Source organism: Coregonus lavaretus (genome assembly GCF_964263955.1).
Source record: "Coregonus lavaretus genome assembly, contig: HAP1_SCAFFOLD_407, whole genome shotgun sequence".
Classification (NCBI taxonomy): Eukaryota; Metazoa; Chordata; class Actinopteri; order Salmoniformes; family Salmonidae; genus Coregonus; species Coregonus lavaretus.
Window position 1 is genome coordinate 264,228 of NW_028159120.1, and position 23,931 is coordinate 288,158.

Consider the following 23,931-nt stretch of genomic DNA (forward strand, 5'->3'; position numbering starts at 1 on the left):
AGCTGTAGCCTTCTCCTAAGACTAGCTGTAGGCTTCTCCTAAGACTAGCTGTAGCCTTCTCCTAAGACTAGCTGTAGCCTTCTCCTAAGACTAGCTGTAGCCTTCTCCTGAGACTAGCTGTAGCCTTCTCCTGAGACTAGCTGTAGCCTTCTCCTGAGACTAGCTGTAGCCTTCTTAAGACTAGCTGTAGCCTTCTCCTAAGACTAGCTGTAGGCTTCTCCTAAGACTAGCTGTAGCCTTCTCCTAAGACTAGCTGTAGCCTTCTCCTAAGACTAGCTGTAGCCTTCTCCTAAGACTAGCTCTAGCCTTCTCCTAAGACTAGCTGTAGCCTTCTCCTAAGACTAGCTGTAGCCTTCTCCTAAGACTAGCTGTAGCCTTCTCCTGAGACTAGCTGTAGCCTTCTCCTAAGACTAGCTGTAGCCTTCTCCTAAGACTAGCTGTAGCCTTCTCCTAAGACTAGCTGTAGCCTTCTCCTGAGACTAGCTGTAGCCTTCTCCTGAGACTAGCTGTAGCCTTCTCCTAAGACTAGCTGTAGCCTTCTCCTAAGACTAGCTGTAGCCTTCTCCTGAGACTAGCTGTAGCCTTCTCCTAAGACTAGCTGTAGCCTTCTCCTGAGACTAGCTGTAGCCTTCTCCTAAGACTAGCTGTAGCCTTCTCCTAAGACTAGCTGTAGCCTTCTCCTAAGACTAGCTGTAGCCTTCTCCTAAGACTAGCTGTAGCCTTCTCCTAAGACTAGCTGTAGCCTTCTCCTGAGACTAGCTGTAGCCTTCTCCTGAGACTAGCTGTAGCCTTCTCCTAAGACTAGCTGTAGCCTTCTTAAGACTATGGTACCTTACTTCATTTTTATATTTAGTTTTCTTGGTTTTATTATGAATTTTTATTTTCATACAAATTCATTTAAATTGACTTACTGAAATCAGTTGAGTTGTCCTTCTAGGTTTCGTAGATGTTTTGTTTTCTCCCAGACGCATCCCACAGTGAAGGTCTGTTATGGGCGGGTCCTCGTCCTTCATTTAGTGAGACGGGAATGTCCCCTTACGTCTACCCCAAGAATGCGCCACTGGTGTTCCCTCTCAGACCTTCACTGATGGATCACGTTGAGAGGAACAAACATCCTGTTTGTTGACGCCAAAGTTGTCGTGGAAGTTCACTACTCAAACTCAATATAAATGAATCAGTCTTTATTATCATGGCCGGAGAGGTTCACAAAAATCTATCCAAACTTGATGAAAACTCTGAAAAGGGCGTTCCCTTCCAGTCCTTATATACAAACAAGTCATATAAGCATGATTTACATGATTCATTATTAACGTTGGCATGTGCCTGACGATGCTTCTTCTCTCAAAGCTGGGACCTTGAAACTGAGATACTCCTTTTGGATCCCCGAGCTGGGCGTACTGGCAATTGGTCTGAGGAGGATGTCACAGTTACCTGCACGAACCAAGATAGAGTGAGAGGAGATGCTGTGTACAATTCAAGGCTATCTCTTCAGTCAATAACATTAGCACCACAGTCTTGTAGTGGATGCGAGCTTCGACTGGAAGCCAGTGGATTGTGCGGAGGAGCGGGGTGACATGGGAGAACTTGGGATGGTTGAAAACCAGGCGGGCTGCAGCATTCTGGATAAGTTGCAGGGGTTTGATGGCACAAGCGGGGAGCCCAGCCAACAGCGAGTTGCAGTAGTCCAGATGGGAGAGGACAAGTGCCTGGATTAGGACCTCTGCCGCTTCCTGTGGGAGGTAGGGTCGTACTCTAGGGATGTTGTAAAGCATGAACCTGCAGGAGCGGGTCACTGCTTTGATGTTTGCAGAGAACAACAGGGTGTTATCCAGGGTCACGCCAAGGTTCTTTGCACTCTAGGAGGGGGACACTGTGGAGTTGTCAACCGTGATGGAGAGGTCTTTGAGCGGGCAGGCCTTCCCTGGGAGGAAGAGCAGCTCCGTCTTGTCGAGTTTGAGCTTGAGGTGATGAGCCGACATCCAAGTTGAGATATCTGCCAGGCATGCAGAGATGCATGTCGCCACCTGGGTGTCAGAAGGGGGGAAGGAGAAAAGTAGATGAGTGTCATCCGCATAGCAATGATAGGAGACCATGTGAAGATATGTCTTAGCCGAGTGACTTGGTGTATAGAGAGAAGAGGAGAGGGCCTAGAACCGAGCCCTGGGGGACACCAGCAGTGAGAGTATGTGGTGTAGACACAGATCCTCTCCACGTCACCTGGTAGGAGCGGCCTGCCAGGTAGGATGCAATCCAAGAGTGTGCAGAGCCTGAGACGCCCAGGCCTGAGAGGGTGGAGAGGAGGATCTGATGGTTCACGGTGTCGAAGGCAGCGGCTAGATCTAGGAGGATGAGAACAGAGGAGAGAGAGTCAGCCTTCGCAGTGCGGACAGCCTCTGTGACACAGAGAAGAGCAGTCTCAGTTGAGTGACCCGTCTTGAAGCCTGACTGGTTAGGGTCAAGGAGATCGTTCTGAGAGAGATAACGAGAGAGTTAATCAGAGACAGCACGCTCAAGTGTTTTGGAAAGAAAAGAAAGAAGGGATACAGGTCTGTAGTTTTTTGATGTCAGATGAGTCGAGTGTTAGTTTCTTAAGGAGGCAACTCTGCCATTTTGAAGTCAGAGGGAACGCAGCCAGTGGTCAGGAATGAGTTTATGAGGGAAGTGAGAAGGTGTCCAGAGATGGTCTGGAGAAGGGAAGAGGTGATGGGGTCAAGCGGGCAGGTTGTCGGGCGGCCAGACCTCAATAGTCGCAAGATGTCATCTAGAGAGAGAGGGGAGAAAGAGGTCAAGGCATAGGGTGAGTGAGACTGGTGGACTCAATAGGCTGAGTGAATGAGTAGCGGATGTTATCAACCTTTTTTTCAAAGTGGTCGACAAAGTCGTCCGTATGATAGCCACATTAGCGGCAAATTAGTGTCACTATCTACCAAGAGAGTTTTCATCTATATTTTTCATAGCTGTCTATTTACCACCACAAACTGATCTGGCACTAAGACGGCACTCAACGGGCTGGATAAGGCCATAAGCAAACAAGAAAATGATCATCCAGAGGCAGCGCTCCTAGTGGCCGGGGACTTTAATGCAGGCAAACTTAAATTAGTTTTACCTAATTTCTACCAGCATGTTAAATGTGCAACCAGAGGAAAACAAAACTCTAGACCACCTTTACACACAGAGACACATACAAAGCTCTCCCTCGCCCTCCATTTGGCAAATCTGAACATAATTCTATCCTCCTGATTCCTGCTTACAAGGAAAAACTAAAGCAGGAAGTACAAGTGACTCGCTCAATACAGAAGTGGTCAGATGAAGCAGATGCTACGCTACAGGACTGTTTTGCTAGCACAGACTGAAATATGGGATTCATAAAATAAAATAAAATAAAATGTTATTTGCCACTTGCGCCGAATACAACAGGTGTAGACCTTACAGTGAAATGCTTACTTACAGTCACTGTGGGGACTAGGAAACCCTAGACCCACTCCAATTTGCAATGTGTCTGTATCTCTGTAATAGACACATCTCAACATCTTTTAAAGTTTCTTCAAGTGCAGTCGCAAAAACCATCAAGCGCTATGTTGAAACTGGCTCTCATGAGGACCGCCACAGGAATGGAAGACCCAGAGTTACCTCTGCTGCACAGGATAAGTTCATTAGAGTTACCAGCCTCAGAAATTGTAGCCCAAATAAATGCCTCACAGAGTTCAAGTCACCAACATATCTCAACATCAACTGTTCAGAGGGGACTGTGTGTATCAGGCCTTCATGGTTGAATTACTGCAAAGAAACCACTACTAAAGGACACCAATAAGAAGGGACCTGCTTGGGCCAAGAAACACGAGCAATGGACATTAGACTGGTGGAAATGTGTCCTTTGGTCTGATGAGTCCAAATTTGATATTTTTGGTTCCAACTGCCGCGTCTTTGTGAGACGCAGAGTAGGTGAACGGATGATCTCTGCATGTGTGGTTCCCACCGAGAAGCATGGAGGAGGTGTGAGGGTGTGGGGGTGCTTTGCTGGTGACACTGTCTGTGATTTATTTAGAATTCAAGGCACACTTAACAAGCATGGCTACCACAGCATTCTGCAGCGATACGCCATCCCATCTGGTTTGGGCTTAGTGGGACTATAATTCGTTTTTCAACAGGACAATGACCCAACACACCTCCAGACTGTGTAAGGGCTATTTGACCAAGAAGGAGAGTGATGGAGTGCTGCATCAGATGACCTGGCCTCCACAATCCACCGACCTCAACCCAATTGAGATGGTTTGGGATGAGTCGGACGCAGAGTGAAGGAAAACCAGCTAACACGTGCTCATCATATGTGGGAACTCCTTCAAGACTGTTGGAAAATCATTCCAGGTGAAGCTGGTTAAGAGAATGCCAAGAGTGTGCAAAGCTGTCATCAAGGCAAAGGATGGCTACTTTGAAGAATCTAAAATCTAAAATATATTTTGATTTGTTTAACACTTTTTTGGTTACTACATGATTCCATATGTGTTATTTCATAGTTTTGATGTCTTCACTATTATTCTACAATGTAGAAAATAGTAAAAATAAAGAAAAACTCTTGAATGAGTTGGTGTGTCCAAACTTTTGACTGGTACAGTATGCAACACATTTTCCACCAACAGGTTTATTTGCCAGTGCTTGGCTTGACAATCTCATTTACATTTACATTTACGTCATTTAGCAGACGCTCTTATCCAGAGCGACTTACAAATTGGTGCATTCACCTTATAGCCAGTGGGATCACCACTTTACAATGTGTTTTTTATTTTTTATTTTTTGTAACAGATGTCTCTTTCCATTCATCAATAGGTCGCTGCACAGTTTGGATTTATTTTATTTGCCAGTAAAAAAAATACATATAGATACACAAAGATGATTTAAAGAATTACACAACAAAGTCGGGGACTTATTTCCATTGTGGTCCCAATTTTTTACATAAATACATAAACAATTACGTAGATACAGACACATTACAGAGATACAGACACATTACAGAGATACATACACATTACATAGATACATACACATTACATAGATACAGACACATTACAGAGATACAGACACATTACAGAGATACAGACACATTACATAGATACAGACACATTACATAGATACAGACACATCACAGAGATACATACACATTACAGAGATACAGACACATTACAGAGATACAGACACATTACATAGATACAGACACATTAAGAGATACAGACACATTACAGAGATACAGACACATTACTGAGATACAGACACATTACAAAGATACAGACACATTACAGAGATACAGACACATTACATAGATACAGACACATTTTTTTATTTTTTTATTTAACCTTTATTTAACCAGGTAAACCAGTTGAGAACAGGTTCTCATTTACAACTGCGACCTGGCCAAGATAAAGCAAAGCAGTGCAATAAAAACAACACAGAGTTACATATGGGGTAAAAAAACATAAAGTCAAAAATACAACAGAAAATATATATACAGTGTGTGCAAATGTAGCAAGTTATGGAGGTAAGGCAATAAATAGGCTATAGTGCAGAATAATTACAATAGTATTAACACTGGAATGCTAGATGTGCAAGAGATTATGTGCAAATAGAGATACTGGGGTGCAAAAGAGCAAAATAAATAACAATATAGGGATGAGGTAGTTGGGTGGGCTAATTACAGATGGCTGTGTACAGGTGCAGTGATCGGTAAGCTGCTCTGACAACTGATGCTTAAAGTTATTGAGGGAGATAAGAGTCTCCAGCTTCAGAGATTTTTGCAATTTGTTCCAGTCATTGGCAGCAGAGAACTGGAAGGAATGGCGGCCAAAGGAGGTGTTGACTTTGGGAATGACCAGTGAGATATACCTGCTGGAGCGCAGACTACGGGTGGGTGCTGCTATGGTGACCAATGAGCTAAGATAAGGCGGGGATTTGCCTAGCAGTGATTTATAGATGGCCTGGAGCCAGTGGGTTTGACGACGAACATGTAGTGAGGACCAGCCAACAAGAGCGTACAGGTCACAGTGGTGGGTAGTGTATGGGGCTTTGGAGACAAAACGGATGGCACTGTGATAGACTACATCCAATTTGCTGAGTAGAGTGTTGGAGGCTATTTTGTAAATGACATCGCCGAAGTCAAGGATCGGTAGGATAGTCAGTTTTACGAGGGCATGTTTGGCAGCATGAGTGAAGGAGGCTTTGTTGCGAAATAGGAAGCCGATTCTAGATTTAACTTTGGATTGGAGATTCTTTATGTGAGTCTGGAAGTTGAGTTTACAGTCTAACCAGACACCTAGGTATTTGTAGTTGTCCACATACTCTAGGTCAGACCCGTCGAGAGTGGTGATTCTAGTCGGGTGGGCGGGTGCCAGCAGCGTTCGATTGAAAAGCATGCATTTAGTTTTACTAGTGTTTAAGAGCAGTTGGAGGCTACTGAAGGATTGTTGTATGGCATTGAAGCTCGTTTGGAGGTTTGTTAACACAGTGTCCAATGAAGGGCCAGATGTATACAAAATGGTGTCGTCTGCGTAGAAGTGGATCTGAGAGTCACCAGCAGCAAGAGCGACATCATTGATATACACGGAGAAAAGTGTCGGCCCAAGAATTGAACCCTGTGGCACCCCCATAGAGACTGCCATAGGTCCAGACAACAGGCCCTCCGATTTGACACACTGAACTCTATCTGAGAAGTAGTTGGTGAACCAGGCGAGGCAGTCATTTGAGAAACCAAGGCTATTTAGTCTGCCAATAAGAATGCGGTGGTTGACAGAGTCGAAAGCCTTGGCCAGGTCGATGAAGACGGCTGCACAGTACTGTCTATTATCAATCGCGGTTATAATATCGTTTATGACCTTGAGCGTGGCTGAAGTGCACCCGTGACCAGCTCGGAAACCGGATTGCATAGCGGAGAAGGTACGGTGGTATTCGAAATGGTCGGTGATCTGTTTGTTAACTTGCGCCCTGCCGTCATATCATAGGAGTCAGTTGGAGCCCCGGGGCGCCCTGCCTTCATATCACAGCCTGCAGTAGGTAAAGGTTAATAATAGCCACACCAAACCAAACCTTCACAAACGTTTCTAAACTTTATCAGGGTAATATAAAAAGTCAAGTCATCGTTTATAGGGAAAATACGAACAGAAGAGCTAATGTAAACCAGGGAAAAAACGCACTACCCTCCCCTGTGCCCCCCCAAAAACCACACAACCCTCCCCTGTGCCCCCCCAAAAACCACACTACCCTCCCCTGTGCCCCCCCAAAAACCACACAACCCTCCCCTGTGCCCCCCCAAAAAACCACCCAACCCTCCCCTGTGCCCCCCCAAAAAACCACATAACCCTCCCCTGTGCCCCCCCAAAAACCACACAACCCTCCCCTGTGCCCCCCCAAAAAAAAACCCAACCCTCCCCTGTGCCCCCCCAAAAAACCCCCCAACCCTCCCCTGTGCCCCCCCAAAAACCACCCAACCCTCCCCTGTGCCCCCCCAAAAACCACCCAGCCCTCCCCTGTGCCCCCCCAAAAACCACCCAACCCTCCCCTGTGCCCCCCCAAAAACCACCCAACCCTCCCCTGTGCCCCCCCAAAAACCATGCAACCCTCCCCTGTGCCCCCCCAAAAACCACCCAACCCTCCCCTGTGCCCCCCCAAAAACCACCCAACCCTCCCCTGTGCCCCCCCAAAAACCACCCAGCCCTCCCCTGTGCCCCCCCAAAAACCATGCAACCCTCCCCTGTGCCCCCCCAAAAACCACCCAACCCTCCCCTGTGCCCCCCCAAAAACCACCCAACCCTCCCCTGTGCCCCCCCAAAAACCACCCAGCCCTCCCCTGTGCCCCCCCAAAAACCACACAACCCTCCCCTGTGCCCCCCCCAAAAACCACCCAACCCTCCCCTGTGCCCCCCCAAAAAACCACCCAACCCTCCCCTGTGCCCCCCCAAAAAACCACCCAACCCTCCCCTGTGCCCCCCCCAAAAAAAAAAAAACCCTCCCCTGTGCCCCCCCCCAAAAAAAAACAACCCTCCCCTGTGCCCCCCCAAAAACCACCCAACCCTCCCCTGTGCCCCCCCCCAAAAAAAACAACCCTCCCCTGTGCCCCCCCAAAAACCACACTACCCTCCCCTGTGCCCCCCCAAAAACCACCCAACCCTCCCCTGTGCCCCCCCAAAAACCACCCAACCCTCCCCTGTGCCCCCCCAAAAACCACCCAACCCTCCCCTGTGCCCCCCCAAAAAACCCTGCCGTCATATCATAGGAGTCAGTTGGAGCCCCGGGGCGCCCTGCCTTCATATCACAGCCTGCAGTAGGTAAAGGTTAATAATAGCCACACCAAACCAAACCTTCACAAACGTTTCTAAACTTTATCAGGGTAATATAAAAAGTCAAGTCATCGTTTATAGGGAAAATACGAACAGAAGAGCTAATGTAAACCAGGGAAAAAACGCACTACCCTCCCCTGTGCCCCCCCAAAAAACCACCCAACCCTCCCCTGTGCCCCCCCAAAAAACCACCCAACCCTCCCCTGTGCCCCCCCAAAAACCACCCAACCCTCCCCTGTGCCCCCCCAAAAACCACACTACCCTCCCCTGTGCCCCCCCAAAAAACCACCCAACCCTCCCCTGTGCCCCCCCAAAAAACCACACTACCCTCCCCTGTGCCCCCCCAAAAACCACCCAACCCTCCCCTGTGCCCCCCAAAAAACCACACTACCCTCCCCTGTGCCCCCCCAAAAAACCACACAACCCTCCCCTGTGCCCCCCCAAAAAACCACCCAACCCTCCCCTGTGCCCCCCCCAAAAACCACACTACCCTCCCCAAATCAAAAGAAAATAGTTTGACAACCCTCCCCTATTTTGGACCACCCCTCCCCCCAGTAAATTTCGATCTGTCCCAAAACGCAAATGCTTGTTTGTAAATTATGTGTTGTAAATTATGTCTGAGTGTTGGAGTGTGTGTAGTGTCGAGTCAATGTTGCTAATTATGCTGTTAAACAAAGGAGTCCGCTTATACTGAACTTTGATCATAAGTTTTATTCATATCACAAGATTTCAGCATAAGTTTACAGATGTCATGATCACCCGGAGAGCAGTGCTTTCCAAAAAACAATGTCCGCTCTAATGTTCTCTGTTCAAACCCAGTACTTATAATCTTTCCCAAAATATGGGTGGCTCCCTCTACTGTCCAATCCCCTGTCTACAACACACACTCCCTCTGTTCTATGGGGCGCCACTCTAAAACAACTCCCTCTGAAACTGAATAAATATCCTCTCAGTCTCCTACTTGAAAAAATTAGCAAAGTCATAATCTCCATACACTACATGTGCCCCTGGCTATCTGTAAATTAAAAAAACTACAAGAAAATCGATGTATACTTTTACTTTTGATACTTAAGTATTAATTCCATTTACTTTTTGTAGTATTTTACTGGGTGACCAACTTTTACTTGAGTCATTTTCTATTAAGGTATCTTTACTTTTACTCAAGTATGACAATTGGGTACTTTTTCCACCACTGGGAAAACATCAACAGGTAAACTGGCCGTTGACTATGACGTTAACATCGATCAAAATGTTCCTGCATTAACGTTGCAGATGTTACACTATATCACATTCGCACCATATTATCTGACTAAGCCACCCACAAGGTTTAACACGTTGCAAATCAAACTGGTATTCCCCTTGTGTGGAGGCCAGTCGAGTCATAAGCATAATGTAAGGTTCCACATGTGGTCTTTCTGGTTCGGCTGCCGCTAGTTCAGCTCTTCTTTCCTCCCTGTGATCTGCCTGAAAACTGTAAGTTAACCAGTTTATTACTCTGCTGTCATATTCACGCCGTCATATGATCGATCATGTGGTCTAAATTAAAACCATACATGGACAAGCATACATTTCCTGTAATGGATGGTGTAGCCAAGCCTACTGTACATTTTAAACAACTTGGTGTGTATAACTTGTTGAAATTAAAATGTTGTTTGATCCTGTAATTAATTATGGTCCAAAACATGTGATATTATTATAATAATATGGCATTTAGCAGACGCTTTTATCCAAAGCGACTTACAGTTATGTGTGCATACATTTTTACGTATGGGTGGTCCCGGGGATCGAACCCACTACCCTTGCGTTACAAGCGCGGTGATCTACCAGCTGAGCTACAGAGGACCACGTTATATAAGGGACTATTACATTTATTATGAAAATGTATGCACTCACTAACTGTAAGTCGCTCTGGATAAGAGCATTGCTAAATGACTAAAATGTAAAAATGTAACGTTATTTCGTTTTGCTATGAAATGTCCTGTCATTATGGGATGGAATTATCATGATTACTAATACACTGATGGTTCTTTCCCCATAGAGAACTATAGACAGTGGAATTTCTAAAACTCTACTTGGTTTCTTCTCGGTCGGAAACGTCGTCAGATCTACGGGAAAGGAAGTGACCGCAGAAAGGGGATTTCTACAGATCAGAGACATTTCTGGAGGGTGAGTCACTGGTCTAACGACATGAGGATAGGGGCTTCACTGTGGTGTTTGACCAGGGTTCAGGCAGGGTTGTCGGTCTGTTGTATTTGACCAGTGTTCAGGCAGGGTTGTCGGTCTGTTGTATTTGACCAGGGTTCAGGCAGGGTTGTCGGTCTGTGGTGTTGTGACCAGTGTTCAGGCAGGGTTGTCGGTCTGTGGTGTTTGACCAGGGTTCAGGCAGGGTTGTCGGTCTGTTGTATTTGACCAGTGTTCAGGCAGGGTTGTCGGTCTGTTGTATTTGACCAGGGTTCAGGCAGGGTTGTCGGTCTGTGGTGTTGTGACCAGTGTTCAGGCAGGGTTGTCGGTCTGTGGTGTTTGACCAGTGTTCAGGCAGGGTTGTCGGTCTGTGGTGTTTGACCAGGGTTCAGGCAGGGTTGTCGGTCTGTGGTGTTGTGACCAGGGTTCAGGCAGGGTTGTCGGTCTGTGGTGTTGTGACCAGGGTTCAGGCAGGGTTGTCGGTCTGTGGTGTTTGACCAGTGTTCAGGCAGGGTTGTCGGTCTGTGGTGTTTGACCAGTGTTCAGGCAGGGTTGTCGGTCTGTGGTGTTGTGACCAGGGTTCAGGCAGGGTTGTCGGTCTGTGGTGTTTGACCAGGGTTCAGGCAGGGTTGTCGGTCTGTGGTGTTTGACCAGTGTTCAGGCAGGGTTGTCGGTCTGTGGTGTTGTGACTGTAATATTGACATTGTAGCCCCTGGAAGCACGTAGCTAGCTAGCTAGCAGTAACGGCTGACAACAATGGAATGACGCCATTTAGCTACACAGACAACACCAGCTAACACTCGTTAAAACTAAGTGTCACCATCTCAGACAATTAATACATGTTTCTGCACCACATTTAAAATGTGGAATTACAGCAGATCCCGAATGTTGTACAGGAGGGAAAATGTAAGTAGTTGGGAAAAAAAGCAATATGACTTCGTGCACCATATACGTTAATGTTCTGCCATTTTAGCCTAACTTGACTGCGCTAGCTAGCTACGTAGCTGAATGCCGCTGTAGCTAGCTAGTTAGCTGGCTGTATTTTAAAATATAGTACGTGGTGTGTGCGTGTAAGCTACATTAAACCTGGTCTGAGGAAAACACTGTACATAAGTGGTATGATAAAATCTTCACTGTGTAGCTATCTGTGTCCTTTTCTAGGACCGATTCATTCCCTCCAATTCAAAAGCAGGAAGTTCTGAACCCGCCACACCTGCTGTTGTCTGAATATGTTTTAACCACGTAGCTATGTAATGCATTCATTACAGGGGAAATCAACCAGTAGGACACATTCTATTCATGCGATGTTCCTCTGTCTGTTGTCTGAATATGTTTTAACCACGTAGCTATGTAATGCATTCATTACAGGGGAAATCAACCAGTAGGACACATTCTATTCATGCGATGTTCCTCTGTCTGTTGTCTGAATATGGAATTAGCTGTATGTAATTTAGCTGTAATTTGGACCTCAGGAAGAGTAGCAGGTGCCTCGGCACCAGCTAATTGTGGATCCTAATAAATACTACTACTACAACATTCTACTAATGTGATATTTCTGTCTCCCCTACAGGTGTTATCAACATTTATACAGTAAAGGAGGACAACTTTTATTCTTCCATTAAACCTTCCTCTCTGACAGATAAAGTTATTTCTTGGTCTGGTTAATCTCTGCTGCCATGGAGACCTAAACTACCCCAGGAGGGATGTTCCACTCAGGGGGAGAGGGTTGACCAGCCATACCCAGGGCTGTGTGTGTGTGTGTGTGTGTCTGTGTGTGTGTGTGTGTGTGTGTGTGTGTGAGAGTTCTGTCCATATTCACCATGTCTTACGTTGACATCAAATCCCAAATCTCAGCCCCCATACACACAGCCATGCGTTCAGAGTTGAGTCGGTTGGTGAGTGGTGTGTCAGGGAGACCAGAGAGTGTGTTGGTGAGTCAGGGAGAACAGAGAGTGTGTTGGTGAGTCAGGGAGAACAGAGAGTGTGTTGGTGAGTCAGGGAGAACAGAGAGTGTGTTGGTGAGTCAGGGAGAACAGAGAGTGTGTTGGTGAGTCAGGGAGAACAGAGAGTGTGTTGGTGAGTCAGGGAGAACAGAGAGTGTGTTGGTGAGTCAGGGAGAACAGAGAGTGTGTTGGTGAGTCAGGGAGAACAGAGAGTGTGTTGGTGAGTCAGGGAGAACAGAGAGTGTGTTGGTGAGTCAGGGAGAACAGAGAGTGTGTTGGTGAGTCAGGGAGAACAGAGAGTGTGTTGGTGAGTCAGGGAGAACAGAGAGTGTGTTGGTGAGTCAGGGAGAACAGAGAGTGTGTTGGTGAGTCAGGGAGAACAGAGAGTGTGTTGGTGAGTCAGGGAGACCAGTTCTCTCTGATCCAGGATGATCCATAAGACAATGTTATTATTAAGATTTTATTTCAGTTGAACATTATACCTGTCTGTGTGACCAGGGGACAGGACTGAGGTTATATACCTGTCTGTCTGTCTGTCTGTGACCAGGGGACAGGGCTGAGGTTATATACCTGTCTGTCTGTCTGTCTGTGACCAGGGGACAGGGCTGAGGTTATATACCTGTCTGTGACCAGGGGACAGGGCTGAGGTTATATACCTGTCTGTCTGTCTGTCTGTCTGTCTGTCTGTGACCAGGGGACAGGGCTGAGGTTATATACCTGTCTGTCTGTCTGTCTGTCTGTCTGTGACCAGGGGACAGGGCTGAGGTTATATACCTGTCTGTCTGTCTGTCTGTCTGTGACCAGGGGACAGGGCTGAGGTTATATACCTGTCTGTGACCAGGGGACAGGGCTGAGGTTATATACCTGTCTGTGACCAGGGGACAGGGCTGAGGTTATATACCTGTCTGTCTGTCTGTCTGTCTGTGACCAGGGGACAGGGCTGAGGTTATATACCTGTCTGTGACCAGGGGACAGGGCTGAGGTTATATACCTGTCTGTGACCAGGGGACAGGGCTGAGGTTATATACCTGTCTGTCTGTCTGTCTGTCTGTGACCAGGGGACAGGGCTGAGGTTATATACCTGTCTGTGACCAGGGGACAGGACTGAGGTTATATACCTGTCTGTCTGTCTGTGACCAGAGGACAGGGCTGAGGTTATATACCTGTCTGTCTGTCTGTCTGTCTGTCTGTGACCAGGGGACAGGGCTGAGGGGATCCACCTGATGTGGTTGCGTTGCTATCAGGAGCGGACAGAGTGGTGTGGCCTAGTCTGGTGGTTACAGACAGGCAGGCAGGCAGGCAGGCAGGCAGGCAGACAGACAGACAGACAGGCAGACAGACAGACAGACAGACAGGCAGACAGGCAGACAGTCCTCTGTGGCTCAGACATGACTGACTGTACTCGCTTTCTATAAAATAATCTGCTAAATGGCATATTGTGATATATTATTGTGACAGACATTTTTCTGGCATATTGTGATATATTATTGTGACAGACAGTTTTCTGGCATATTGTGATATATTATTGTGACAGACATTTTTCTGGCATATTGTGATATATTATTGTGACAGACAGACAGTTTTCTGGCATATTGTGATATATTATTGTGACAGACAAGGCGGTTTTCTGTTTCTCTTCTTTAGGTTTCTATTGTCATCAGAGCAGTCAGATCAGTTCTGTTTCATCAGAAAACTCTTCAGTTTCATTTACAGGCTGATGTGTGAGATGACGGAGAACGCATCCTGTTACCATCAATCACATGGCTGTGTGTGTGCAGGAGCCTGTGTGTGTGTGTGTGTGTGTGTGTGTGTGCAGGAGCCTGTGTGTGTGTGTGTGTGTGTGTGTGTTTCCCTGCCCTGGGTATACTTATCCCTCTCTCTCTGAGGAGAACAGCCCTTCCTTTTCTCTAATTCTGCAAACTCTAATACCTGTATATCTAGACTGTCTATATCTAGCCTGTATAACCTATCTGTAAATGGACACCCTGGTCCATCTCCGGAACAGCCCGTTCCTCATGGGTCTGTGTCGGAACGGAGCCCCAGCTGACCTGCAGTATGACAACTCTTCAGGTACGACACACACACACACACACACACACACACACAGACAGACAGACAGACACACACACACACACACGTTAGACACACCCTGCAGTACGACAACTCTTCAGGAACGACTCACTCACACAGGGCCTAAAATAAACATCCGATTTTTGCATTGGCGGTAAGATGTCTATTTCACCAGCCACATTGGCGGGTGGTCAGGGCTCCACAGTGCAAAGAACAACGAATCCTCGAATATCCAACCTTGTTCGACTTGAAGCAACTGCCTGGCTGAGCAGCTGTGTATACTGTGATTGAAGTGCTATCATTCATGGACATTAGTCATGGAAATATCTGTGTGACGCATGCATGGGACTAGTGAAAGAAACATATTTGCTCTCTCATCAATGTATGACTGTCAAAACACTGCTATTGTGAACCACTAATCTAATTTTGGGTGGAGGGTGGGATGGGAACTGTTTGTCTTGTTCGTCTGGTCACATGTTTCTCTGTCTAGGTGTACCTGTTTTGTGTACCTTTCTTAAAAAAAACACAAAAAACATTTGATCACAAAAAATTAAGTAATATTAAAACTATACACTACTTGACCAAAAGTATGTGGACACGTGCTCGTCGAACATCTCATTCCAAAATCATGGGCATTAATATGGAGTTGGTCCCCCCTTTGCTGCTATAACAGCCTCCACTCTTCTGGGAAGGCTTTCCACTAGATGTTGGAACATTGCTGCAGGGACTTGCTTCCATTCAGCCACAAGAGCATTAGTGAGGTCGGGCACTGATGTTGGGCGATTAGGCCTGGCTCGCAGTCGGCGTTCCAATTCATCCCAAAGGTGTTTGATGACCTCGCTTTGTGCACAGGGGTATTGTCATGCTGAAACAGGAAGGGCCTTCCTCAAACTGTTGCCACAAAGTTAGAAGCACAGAATGTCACAGAATGTCGTCTAGAATGTCATTGTAGGCTGTAGCGTTGAGATTTCCCTTCACTGGAACTAAGGGGCCTAGCCCGAACCATGAAAAACAGCCCCAGACCATTATTCTTCCTCCACCAAATGCTACAGTTGGCACTATACATTGGGGCAGGTAGCGTTCTCCTGGCTTCCGCCAAACCCAGATTCGTCCGTCGGACTACCAGATGGTGAAGCGTGATTCATCACTCCAGAGAACATGTTTCCACTGCTTCAGAGTCCAATGGCGGCGAGCTTTACACCACTCCACCCAACGCTTGGCATTTCGCATGGCGCAGTGGTCTAAGGCACTGCATCGCAGTGCTAGCTGTGCCACTAGAGATCCTGGTTTGAATCCAGGCTCTGCTGTAGCCGGCCGCAACCGGGAGACCAATGGGGCGGCGCACAATTGGCCCAGCGTCGTCCAGGGTAGGGGAGGGAATGGCAGGCAGGGAGGTAGCTCAGTTGATAGAGCATGGCGTTTGCAACGCCAGGGTTGTGGGTTCGTTTCCCACGGGGGGCCAGTATGAAAATAATAATGTATGCACTAACTGTAAGTCGCTCTGGATAAGAGCGTCTGCTAAATTACTAAAATGTAAAATGTAAATGTAATCTTAGGTTTGTGTGCGGCTGCTCAGCCATGGAAACGCATTTCATGAAGCTCCCGACGAACAGTTATTGTGCTGACGTTGCTTCCAGAGGCAGTTTGGAACTCAGTAGTGAGTGTTGCAACCGAGGACAGACGACCTTTACGTGCTTCAGCACTCGGTGGTCCCGTTCTGTGAGCTTGTGTGGCCTACCACTTCGCGGCTGAGCCGTTGTTGATCCTAGACGTTTCCACTTCACAATAACAGCACTTACAGTTGACCGGGGCAGCTCTAGCAGGGCAGACATTTTATGAACTGACTTGTTGGAAAGGTGGCATCCTATGACGGTGCCATGTTGAAAGTCACTGAGCTCTTCAGTGAGGTCATTCTACTGCCAATGTTTGTCTATGGAGATTGCATGGCTGTGTGCTCGATTTTATACACCTGTCAGCAACGGGTGTGGCTGAAATAGCCGAATCCACTCATTTGAATGGGTGTCCACATACTTTTGTATATACATTGCATTCGTAAAGTATTCATACCCCTTTTTCCACATTTCGTTACGTTACAGCCTTATTCTGAAATGTATTCAATTGTTTTTTTCCCTCATCAATCTACACACAATACCCCATAATGACAAAGCAAAAACAGGTTTTTAGAAATGTTTGCAAATGTATTAAAAAGAAAGAACTGATCACATTTACATAAGTATTCAGACCATTTACTCAGTACTTTGTTGAAGCACCTTTGGCAGCGATTACAGCCTCGAGTCTTCTTGGGTATGACGCTACAAGCTTGGCACACCTGTATTTGGGGAGTTTCTCCCATTCTTCTCTGCAGATCCTCTCAAGCTCTGTCAGGTTGGATGGGGAGCGTCGCTGCACAGCTATTTTCAGGTCTCTCAAGAGATGTTTGATCGGGTTCAAGTCCGGGCTCTGGCTGGGCCACTCAAGGACATTCAGAGACTTGTCCCGAAGCCACTTCTGCATTGTCTTGGCTGTGTGCTTACGGTTGTTGTCCTGTTGGAAGTTGAACATTCACCCCAGTCTGAGGTCCTGAGCGCTCTGGAGCAGGTTTTCATCAAGGATCTCTCTGTACTTTGCGCCGTTCATCTTTCCCTCGATCCTGACTAGTCTCCTAGTCCCTGCTGCTGAAAAACATCCCCACAGCATGATGCTGCCACCACCAGGGATTGTGGCAGGTTTCCTCCAGATGTGACGCTTGGCATTCAGGCCAAAGAGTTCAATCTTGGTTTCTTCAGACTAGAGAATCTTGTTTCTCATGGTCTGAGAGTCCTTTAGGTGCCTTTTGGCAAACTCCAAGCAGGCTGTCATGTGCCGTTTTACAGAGGAGTGGCTTCCGTCTGGCCACTCTACCATAAAGGCCTGATTGGTGGAGTGCTGTAGAAATGGTTGTCCTTCTGGAAGGTTCTCCCATCTCCACAGAGAAACTCTGGAGCTCTGTCAGAGTGACCATCGGGTTCTTGGTCCCCTCCCTGACCAAGGCCCTTCTCCCCCGATTGCTCAGTCTGGCCGGGCGGCCAGCTCTAAGAAGAGTCTTGGTGGTTCAAAACATCTTCCATTTAAGAATGATGGAGGCCACTGTGTTCTTGGGGACATTCAATGCTGCTGACTTTTTTTGGTACCCTTCCCCAGATCTGTGCCTCGACACAATCCTGTCTCGGAGCTCTACGGACAATTCCTTCGACCTCATAGCTTGGTTTTTGCTCTGACATGCACTTTCAACTGTGGGACCTTATATAGACAGGTGTGTGCCTTTCCAAATCATGTCCAATCAATTGAATTTACCACAGGTGGACTCCAATCAAGTTGTAGAAACATCTCAAGGATGATCAATGGAAACAGCATGCACCTGAGCTCCATTTAGAGTCTCATAGCTAAGGGTCTGAATACTTATGTAAATAAGGTATTTCTGTTCCATAACCTGTTTTTGCTTTGTCATTATGGGTTATTGTGTGTAGATTGATGAAAACATTTAATTTAATCCATTTTAGAATAAGGCTGTAATTTAAAAAAATGTGGAAAGGTCAAGGGGTCTGAATTCCCAATGCAATGTACCACATTACTTCTTACTAGTAATACATGTATTGTTTTAGAAACATTACAACGCATGCTCATCTGGGTTTTATTTGGTGTAAAACACACACACCTACCTTAGACAAGCTGTACACACCTACCTTAGACAAGCTGTACACACCTACCTTAGACAAGCTGTACACACCTACCTTAGACAAGCTGTACACACCTACCTTAGACAAGCTGTACACACCTACCTTAGACAAGCTGTACACACCTACCTTAGACAAGCTGTACACACCTACCTTAGACAAGCTGTACACACCTACCTTAGACAAGCTGTACACACCTACCTTAGACAAGCTGTACACACCTACCTTAGACATGCTGTACACACCTACCTTATAAAGTTGTGATTATTATTTTCTCCTCAGAACTGTTTCGTATCTCCACCTTCGCCCGCTTCCCGGCAGTGGCGGTTACAGAGCGCACCCTGGCCAGGGCAGGATGGTTCTATACTGGCGTTGGGGACAGAGTGCAGTGTTTCAGGTGGGTGATGGTTCTATACTGGGGTTGGAGACAGGGGGCAGTGTTTCAGGTGGGTGATGGTTCTATACTGGGGTTGGAGACAGGGGGCAGTGTTTCAGGTGGGTGATGGTTCTATACTGGGGTTGGAGACAGGGGGCAGTGTTTCAGGTGGGTGATGGTTCTATACTGGGGTTGGAGACAGGGTGCAGTGTTTCAGGTGGGTGATGGTTCTATACTGGGTTTGGAGACAGGGGGCAGTGTTTCAGGTGGGTGATGGTTGGAGACAGGGGGCAGTGTTTCAGGTGGGTGATGGTTGGAGACAGGGGGCAGTGTTTCAGGTGGGTGATGGTTCTATACTGGGGTTGGAGACAGGGGGCAGTGTTTCAGGTGGGTGATGGTTCTATACTGGGGTTGGAGACAGGGGGCAGTGTTTCAGGTGGTTATCATCGCCACGTCCTGTTCCAGGTGTAACGTGACATCTAATTGTGTAATTGATTTGTTCCTGTTCCAGGTGTAACGTGACATCTAATTGTGTAATTGATTTGTTCCTTGTCCAGGTGTAACGTGACATCTAATTGTGTAATTGATTTGTTCCTGGTCCAGGTGTAACGTGACATCTAATTGTGTAATTGATTTGTTCCTGGTCCAGGTGTAACGTGACATCTAATTGTGTAATTGATTTGTTCCTGGTCCAGGTGTAACGTGACATCTGATTGTGTAATTGATTTGTTCCTGGTCCAGGTGTAACGTGACGGTGGAGGGCTGGCAGACAGGGGACTGTCCTGCTGAGACACACCGACAGCTCTCTCCCTCCTGTTCCTTCATCCAGACTCTACCCTCCACTGCCAACCTCCTCTCCTCTTCTCACAGCGCCTTCTCTCCGCTATGCAGCACACCCGTCATACCGGTGAGATGATGATTGTGGTGATGATGATGATGGAATGACTGGGGTGGTGATGATGATTGTGGTGATGATGTTTATGATGATGATGATGGAATGACTGGGGTGGTGGTGATGGAATGACTGGGATGATGATGATGGAATGACTGGGGTGGTGATGATGGAATGACTGGGGTGGTGATGATGGAATGACTGGGGTGGTGATGATGGAATGACTGGGGTGGTGATGATGGAATGACTGGGGTGATGATGGTGTGACTGGGGTGGTGATGATGGTGTGACTGGGGTGGTGATGATGGTATTGGTGGTGGTGGTGATGATGGTATTGGTGGTGGTGGTGATGATGGTATTGGTGGTGGTGGTGATGATGGTATTGGTGGTGGTGGTGGTGATGATGGTATTGGTGGTGGTGGTGGTGGTGGTGATGATGGTATTGGTGGTGGTGGTTTCTGATGATGATGATGATGGTATTGGTGGTGGTGGTGGTGATGATGGTATTGGGGGTGGTGGTGGTGGTGGTGGTGATGATGGTATTGGTGGTGATGATGGTATTGGTGGTGGTGGTGGTGGGGGTGGTGGTGATGATGGTATTGGTGGTGATGATGGTATTGGTGGTGATGATGGTATTGGTGGTGGTGGTGGTTGGTGGTGGTTTCTGATGATGATGATGATGGTGGTGGGGATGATGATGTCTGATGTCTAATAACGTGTGTTATCTCCCCCAGGTGTCAGGCCCTGGCCCAGCCCCCCTCCCCGTCTCTGCCCCTAACCCCGTCCCCAACCCGGTGCCGGGTGACGAGACGATTGGATATTTGAATATGGGGTTCTCTGCCCCGCCCCCCTCCAGCCTACTGAGCTCCCGAGAAGTAGAGGACATGTAAGGCTCTGATTGACTGGCTGTTTCTACGCTCTGATTGGCTGGCTGTTTCTACGCTCTTATTGGCTGGCTGTTTCTACGCTCTTATTGGCTGGCTGTTTCTACGCTCTGATTGGCTGGCTGTTTCTACGCTCTGATTGGCTGGCTGTTTCTACGCTCTTATTGGCTGGCTGTTTCTACGCTCTGATTGGCTGGCTGTTTCTACGCTCTGATTGTCTGGCTGTTTCTACGCTCTTATTGGCTGGCTGTTTCTACGCTCTTATTGGCTGGCTGTTTCTACGCTCTGATTGGCTGGCTGCACTAACATTTTATTTAAGCATTTTTTTGTATTTGTCAAATGTTCTCTGAAACCTTTCTGTAGATGTTACCAGATAAATATTCAATAACACTAGTTTACTACACTAGATTATAGTAATAGTTATAGTAGTGGTAGTGTCTACAGTAGTAATGGTAGTGACTGGTTATAGTTATAGTAATGGTAGTGACTGGTTATAGTTATAGTAGTGGTAGTGTCTACAGTAGTAATGGTAGTGACTGGTTATAGTTATAGTAGTGGTAGTGTCTACAGTAGTAATGGTAGTGACTGGTTATAGTTATAATAGGCGTTGGTCTGAAGTCAAAAAAGAAAGGAAATTCACATGAGCACCACAATGCCAACTCCACCCATGCTCCACCAAGGTTTTCCAGCACGCAGCTTTGACCTACTACCATTGACATGGAGTTATATTTTGTAGGTTACTGTCTAATGTGTAGGCCTAACAATGTGCACAATGACGTGCTGTATCACGTCAGTATCTAATGTTAAGGTAAGATCTGAATGGCTGATCCGAGAGCATCAGTATGGGCACATGGTCCAACAACGCACTTATTGAAAGTTCTTCTTATGTGGTGTTTTGGGAAACCCGTGAGTTCTTCGGCCGTTATAGAAACGATGCATCATTAAAACACTTGTAACCTTAAAGGGGCCATCCATTTTTGGATTTATAAATTAATGATATGTACCCATTTGATTCTTGAAGAATATAACTTAGAAATACCTCACAAGCTTAGTTCAAAAGTCGTACCCCATCAGAACCCAAAATATATTTTACTCCAATGTTTGTAACATTTTTAACAAACACTATATAGCCTCATAACATGGTTAAAACTATAATTTTGATATCATGGATGGTCGATCCTTGCATCCATAGAATTGGAGAGTGGTTACATTTCTCCAGCCACATCCCTCTGCTTTTTACCGAACCAGTTACTCAAAGTACTGAATAAATTGGCATTCGAAAAAATAAATATATATATATAATAATCCGGGGGAGTCCCCCCAAACCCCCCTCCAGGTGTTTACTAGTAGTTGATGGCTACTTCCTACTAAGGGGACCTACGCCAACGTCTTTTTTTTGGTGCGGCCTTGATTTCAATGTCCACCGACGGGACTCCCTAAAACCATGCAATTTCAAAACAAGTGACTTTTTGTAGCAGGTTAGGATTAATTAGCATTTCAGCTAACCCTTTTCCTAACCCTAACCCTAACCCTTTTCCTAACCCTAACCCTAACCCTTTTCCTAACCCTAACCCTTTTCCTAACCCTAACCCTAACCCTAACCCTTTTCCTAACCCTAACCCTTTTCCTAACCCTAACCCTTTTCCTAACCCTAACCCTAACCCTAACCCTTTTCCTAACCTGCTGCGAAAAAGTCGTAGCTGTATCGAAGTGGCGTGTTTTTAGGGAATTTTGTTCACAGATGTTGATTTTTGGTCTGGTTTGGACCAAATCTGAACCAATCATAGACTTCTATATTTCACAAGTTTGGACAGTACAGTGGAGTAGTTGTTCTCCGACCTCTCCGTGGGGACCCCAGGCCGTTCTGTCATTGGTCTATTCCAGAGCTAGCACACCTGATTCAACTCATCCTCAAGCTCTTGAATAACTACACTGATCAAAAATATAAACTCAACATGTAAAGTGTTGGTCCCATGTTTCATGAGCTGAAATAAAAGATCCCAGACATTTTTCCATATGCACAAAAAGTTCTAATCATTACACAGGTGCACCTAGCGCTGGGGACAATAAAAGGCCATTCTAAAATGTGTGTTTTGTCACACAACACAATGCAACATATGTTTCAAGTTTTGAGGGAGCACGCAATTGACATGCTGACTGCAGGAATGTCCACCAGAGCTGTTGCCAGAGAATTGAATGTTCATTTCTCTACCATAAGCCGCCTCCAACGTCGTCTTAGACAATTTGGCAGTACGTCTATCCGGCCTCACAACCGCAGACCAGGTGTAACCACGCCAACCCAGGACCTCCACATCCAGCTTCTTCACCTGTGCGATCGTCTGAGGGGGGGTGCTGCGGAGTATTTCTGTCTGTAATAAAGCCCTTTTGTGGGGAAAAACTCATTCTGATTGGCTAGGCCTGGCTGCCAAGTGGGTGGGCCTATGCCCTCCAAGGCCCACCCATGGCTGCATCCCTGCCCAGTCATGTGAAATCTATAGATTAGGGCCTAATTTATCTTATTTCAATTGACTGACCGGCGCGAACTCTAGAGTTGCCTTCAGCAAGCACACCTAATAAGAAGTATGTTGAATATTTAAAGTGGGGACTCTTTCATCGCAAGCCCCATTTATTAATAATGCTATATAAAAGGATGTTGTGTTGTCACAGTGTAATGTGTTGTTTTACTGGGTCAGCCATAGTAGTATGATAGGTGCAGTGTAATGTGTTGTTTTACAGGGTCAGCCATAGTAGTATGATAGGTCCAGTGTAATGTGTTGTTTTACAGAGTCAGCCATAGTAGTATGATAGGTGCAGTGTAATGTGTTGTTTTACAGGGTCAGCCCTAGTAGTATGATAGGTCCAGTGTAATGTGTTGTTCTACAGGGTCAGCCATAGTAGTATGATAGGTCCAGTGTAATGTGTTGTTTTACAGGGTCAGCCATAGTAGTATGATAGGTCCAGTGTAATGTGTTGTTCTACAGGGTCAGCCATAGTAGTATGATAGGTCCAGTGTAATGTGTTGTTCTACAGGGTCAGCCATAGTAGTATGATAGGTCCAGTGTAATGTGTTGTTATACAGGGTCAGCCATAGTAGTATGATAGGTCCAGTGTAATGTGTTGTTTTACAGGGTCAGCCATAGTAGTATGATAGGTCCAGTGTAATGTGTTGTTCTACAGGGTCAGCCATAGTAGTATGATAGGTCCAGTGTAATGTGTTGTTTTACAGGGTCAGCCATAGTAGTATGATAGGTCCAGTGTAATGTGTTGTTTTACAGGGTCAGCCATAGTAGTATGATAGGTCCAGTGTAATGTGTTGTTTTACAGGGTCAGCCATAGTAGTATGATAGGTCCAGTGTAATGTGTTGTTCTACAGGGTCAGCCATAGTAGTATGATAGGTCCAGTGTAATGTGTTGTTTTACAGGGTCAGCCATAGTAGTATGATAGGTGTTGTTTTACAGGGTCAGCCATAGTAGTATGATAGGTGCAGTGTAATGTGTTGTTTTACAGGGTCAGCCATAGTAGTACGGTGCCCCTATATCTGATGATGTAT

The 23,931-nt window shown here is 46.5% G+C and overlaps 1 protein-coding gene across 3 annotated transcripts in view; it reads left to right on the top strand.

Moving 5' to 3' along the window:
* The first annotated feature begins 9,495 nt into the window (after positions 1-9,495).
* Positions 9,496-23,931, top strand: part of LOC311123266 (inhibitor of apoptosis protein-like) — a 47,771-nt gene continuing 33,335 nt past the window's right edge. The window contains exons 1-7 of one of the 3 annotated variants that reach the window (XM_084197523.1): positions 9,496-9,794; positions 10,360-10,487; positions 12,073-12,957; positions 13,657-14,515; positions 18,511-18,625; positions 19,346-19,511; positions 20,231-20,382. In XM_084197523.1, the coding sequence (XP_084053649.1) occupies positions 14,422-14,515; positions 18,511-18,625; positions 19,346-19,511; positions 20,231-20,382 (527 nt within the window). In that variant the 5' untranslated portion in view covers positions 9,496-9,794; positions 10,360-10,487; positions 12,073-12,957; positions 13,657-14,421. Of the gene's footprint in view, positions 9,795-10,359; positions 10,488-12,072; positions 12,958-13,176; positions 13,555-13,593; positions 14,516-18,510; positions 18,626-19,345; positions 19,512-20,230; positions 20,383-23,931 lie in introns of those variants that run through there. The other 2 variants (XM_084197524.1, XM_084197525.1) reach the window with 2 other exon arrangements.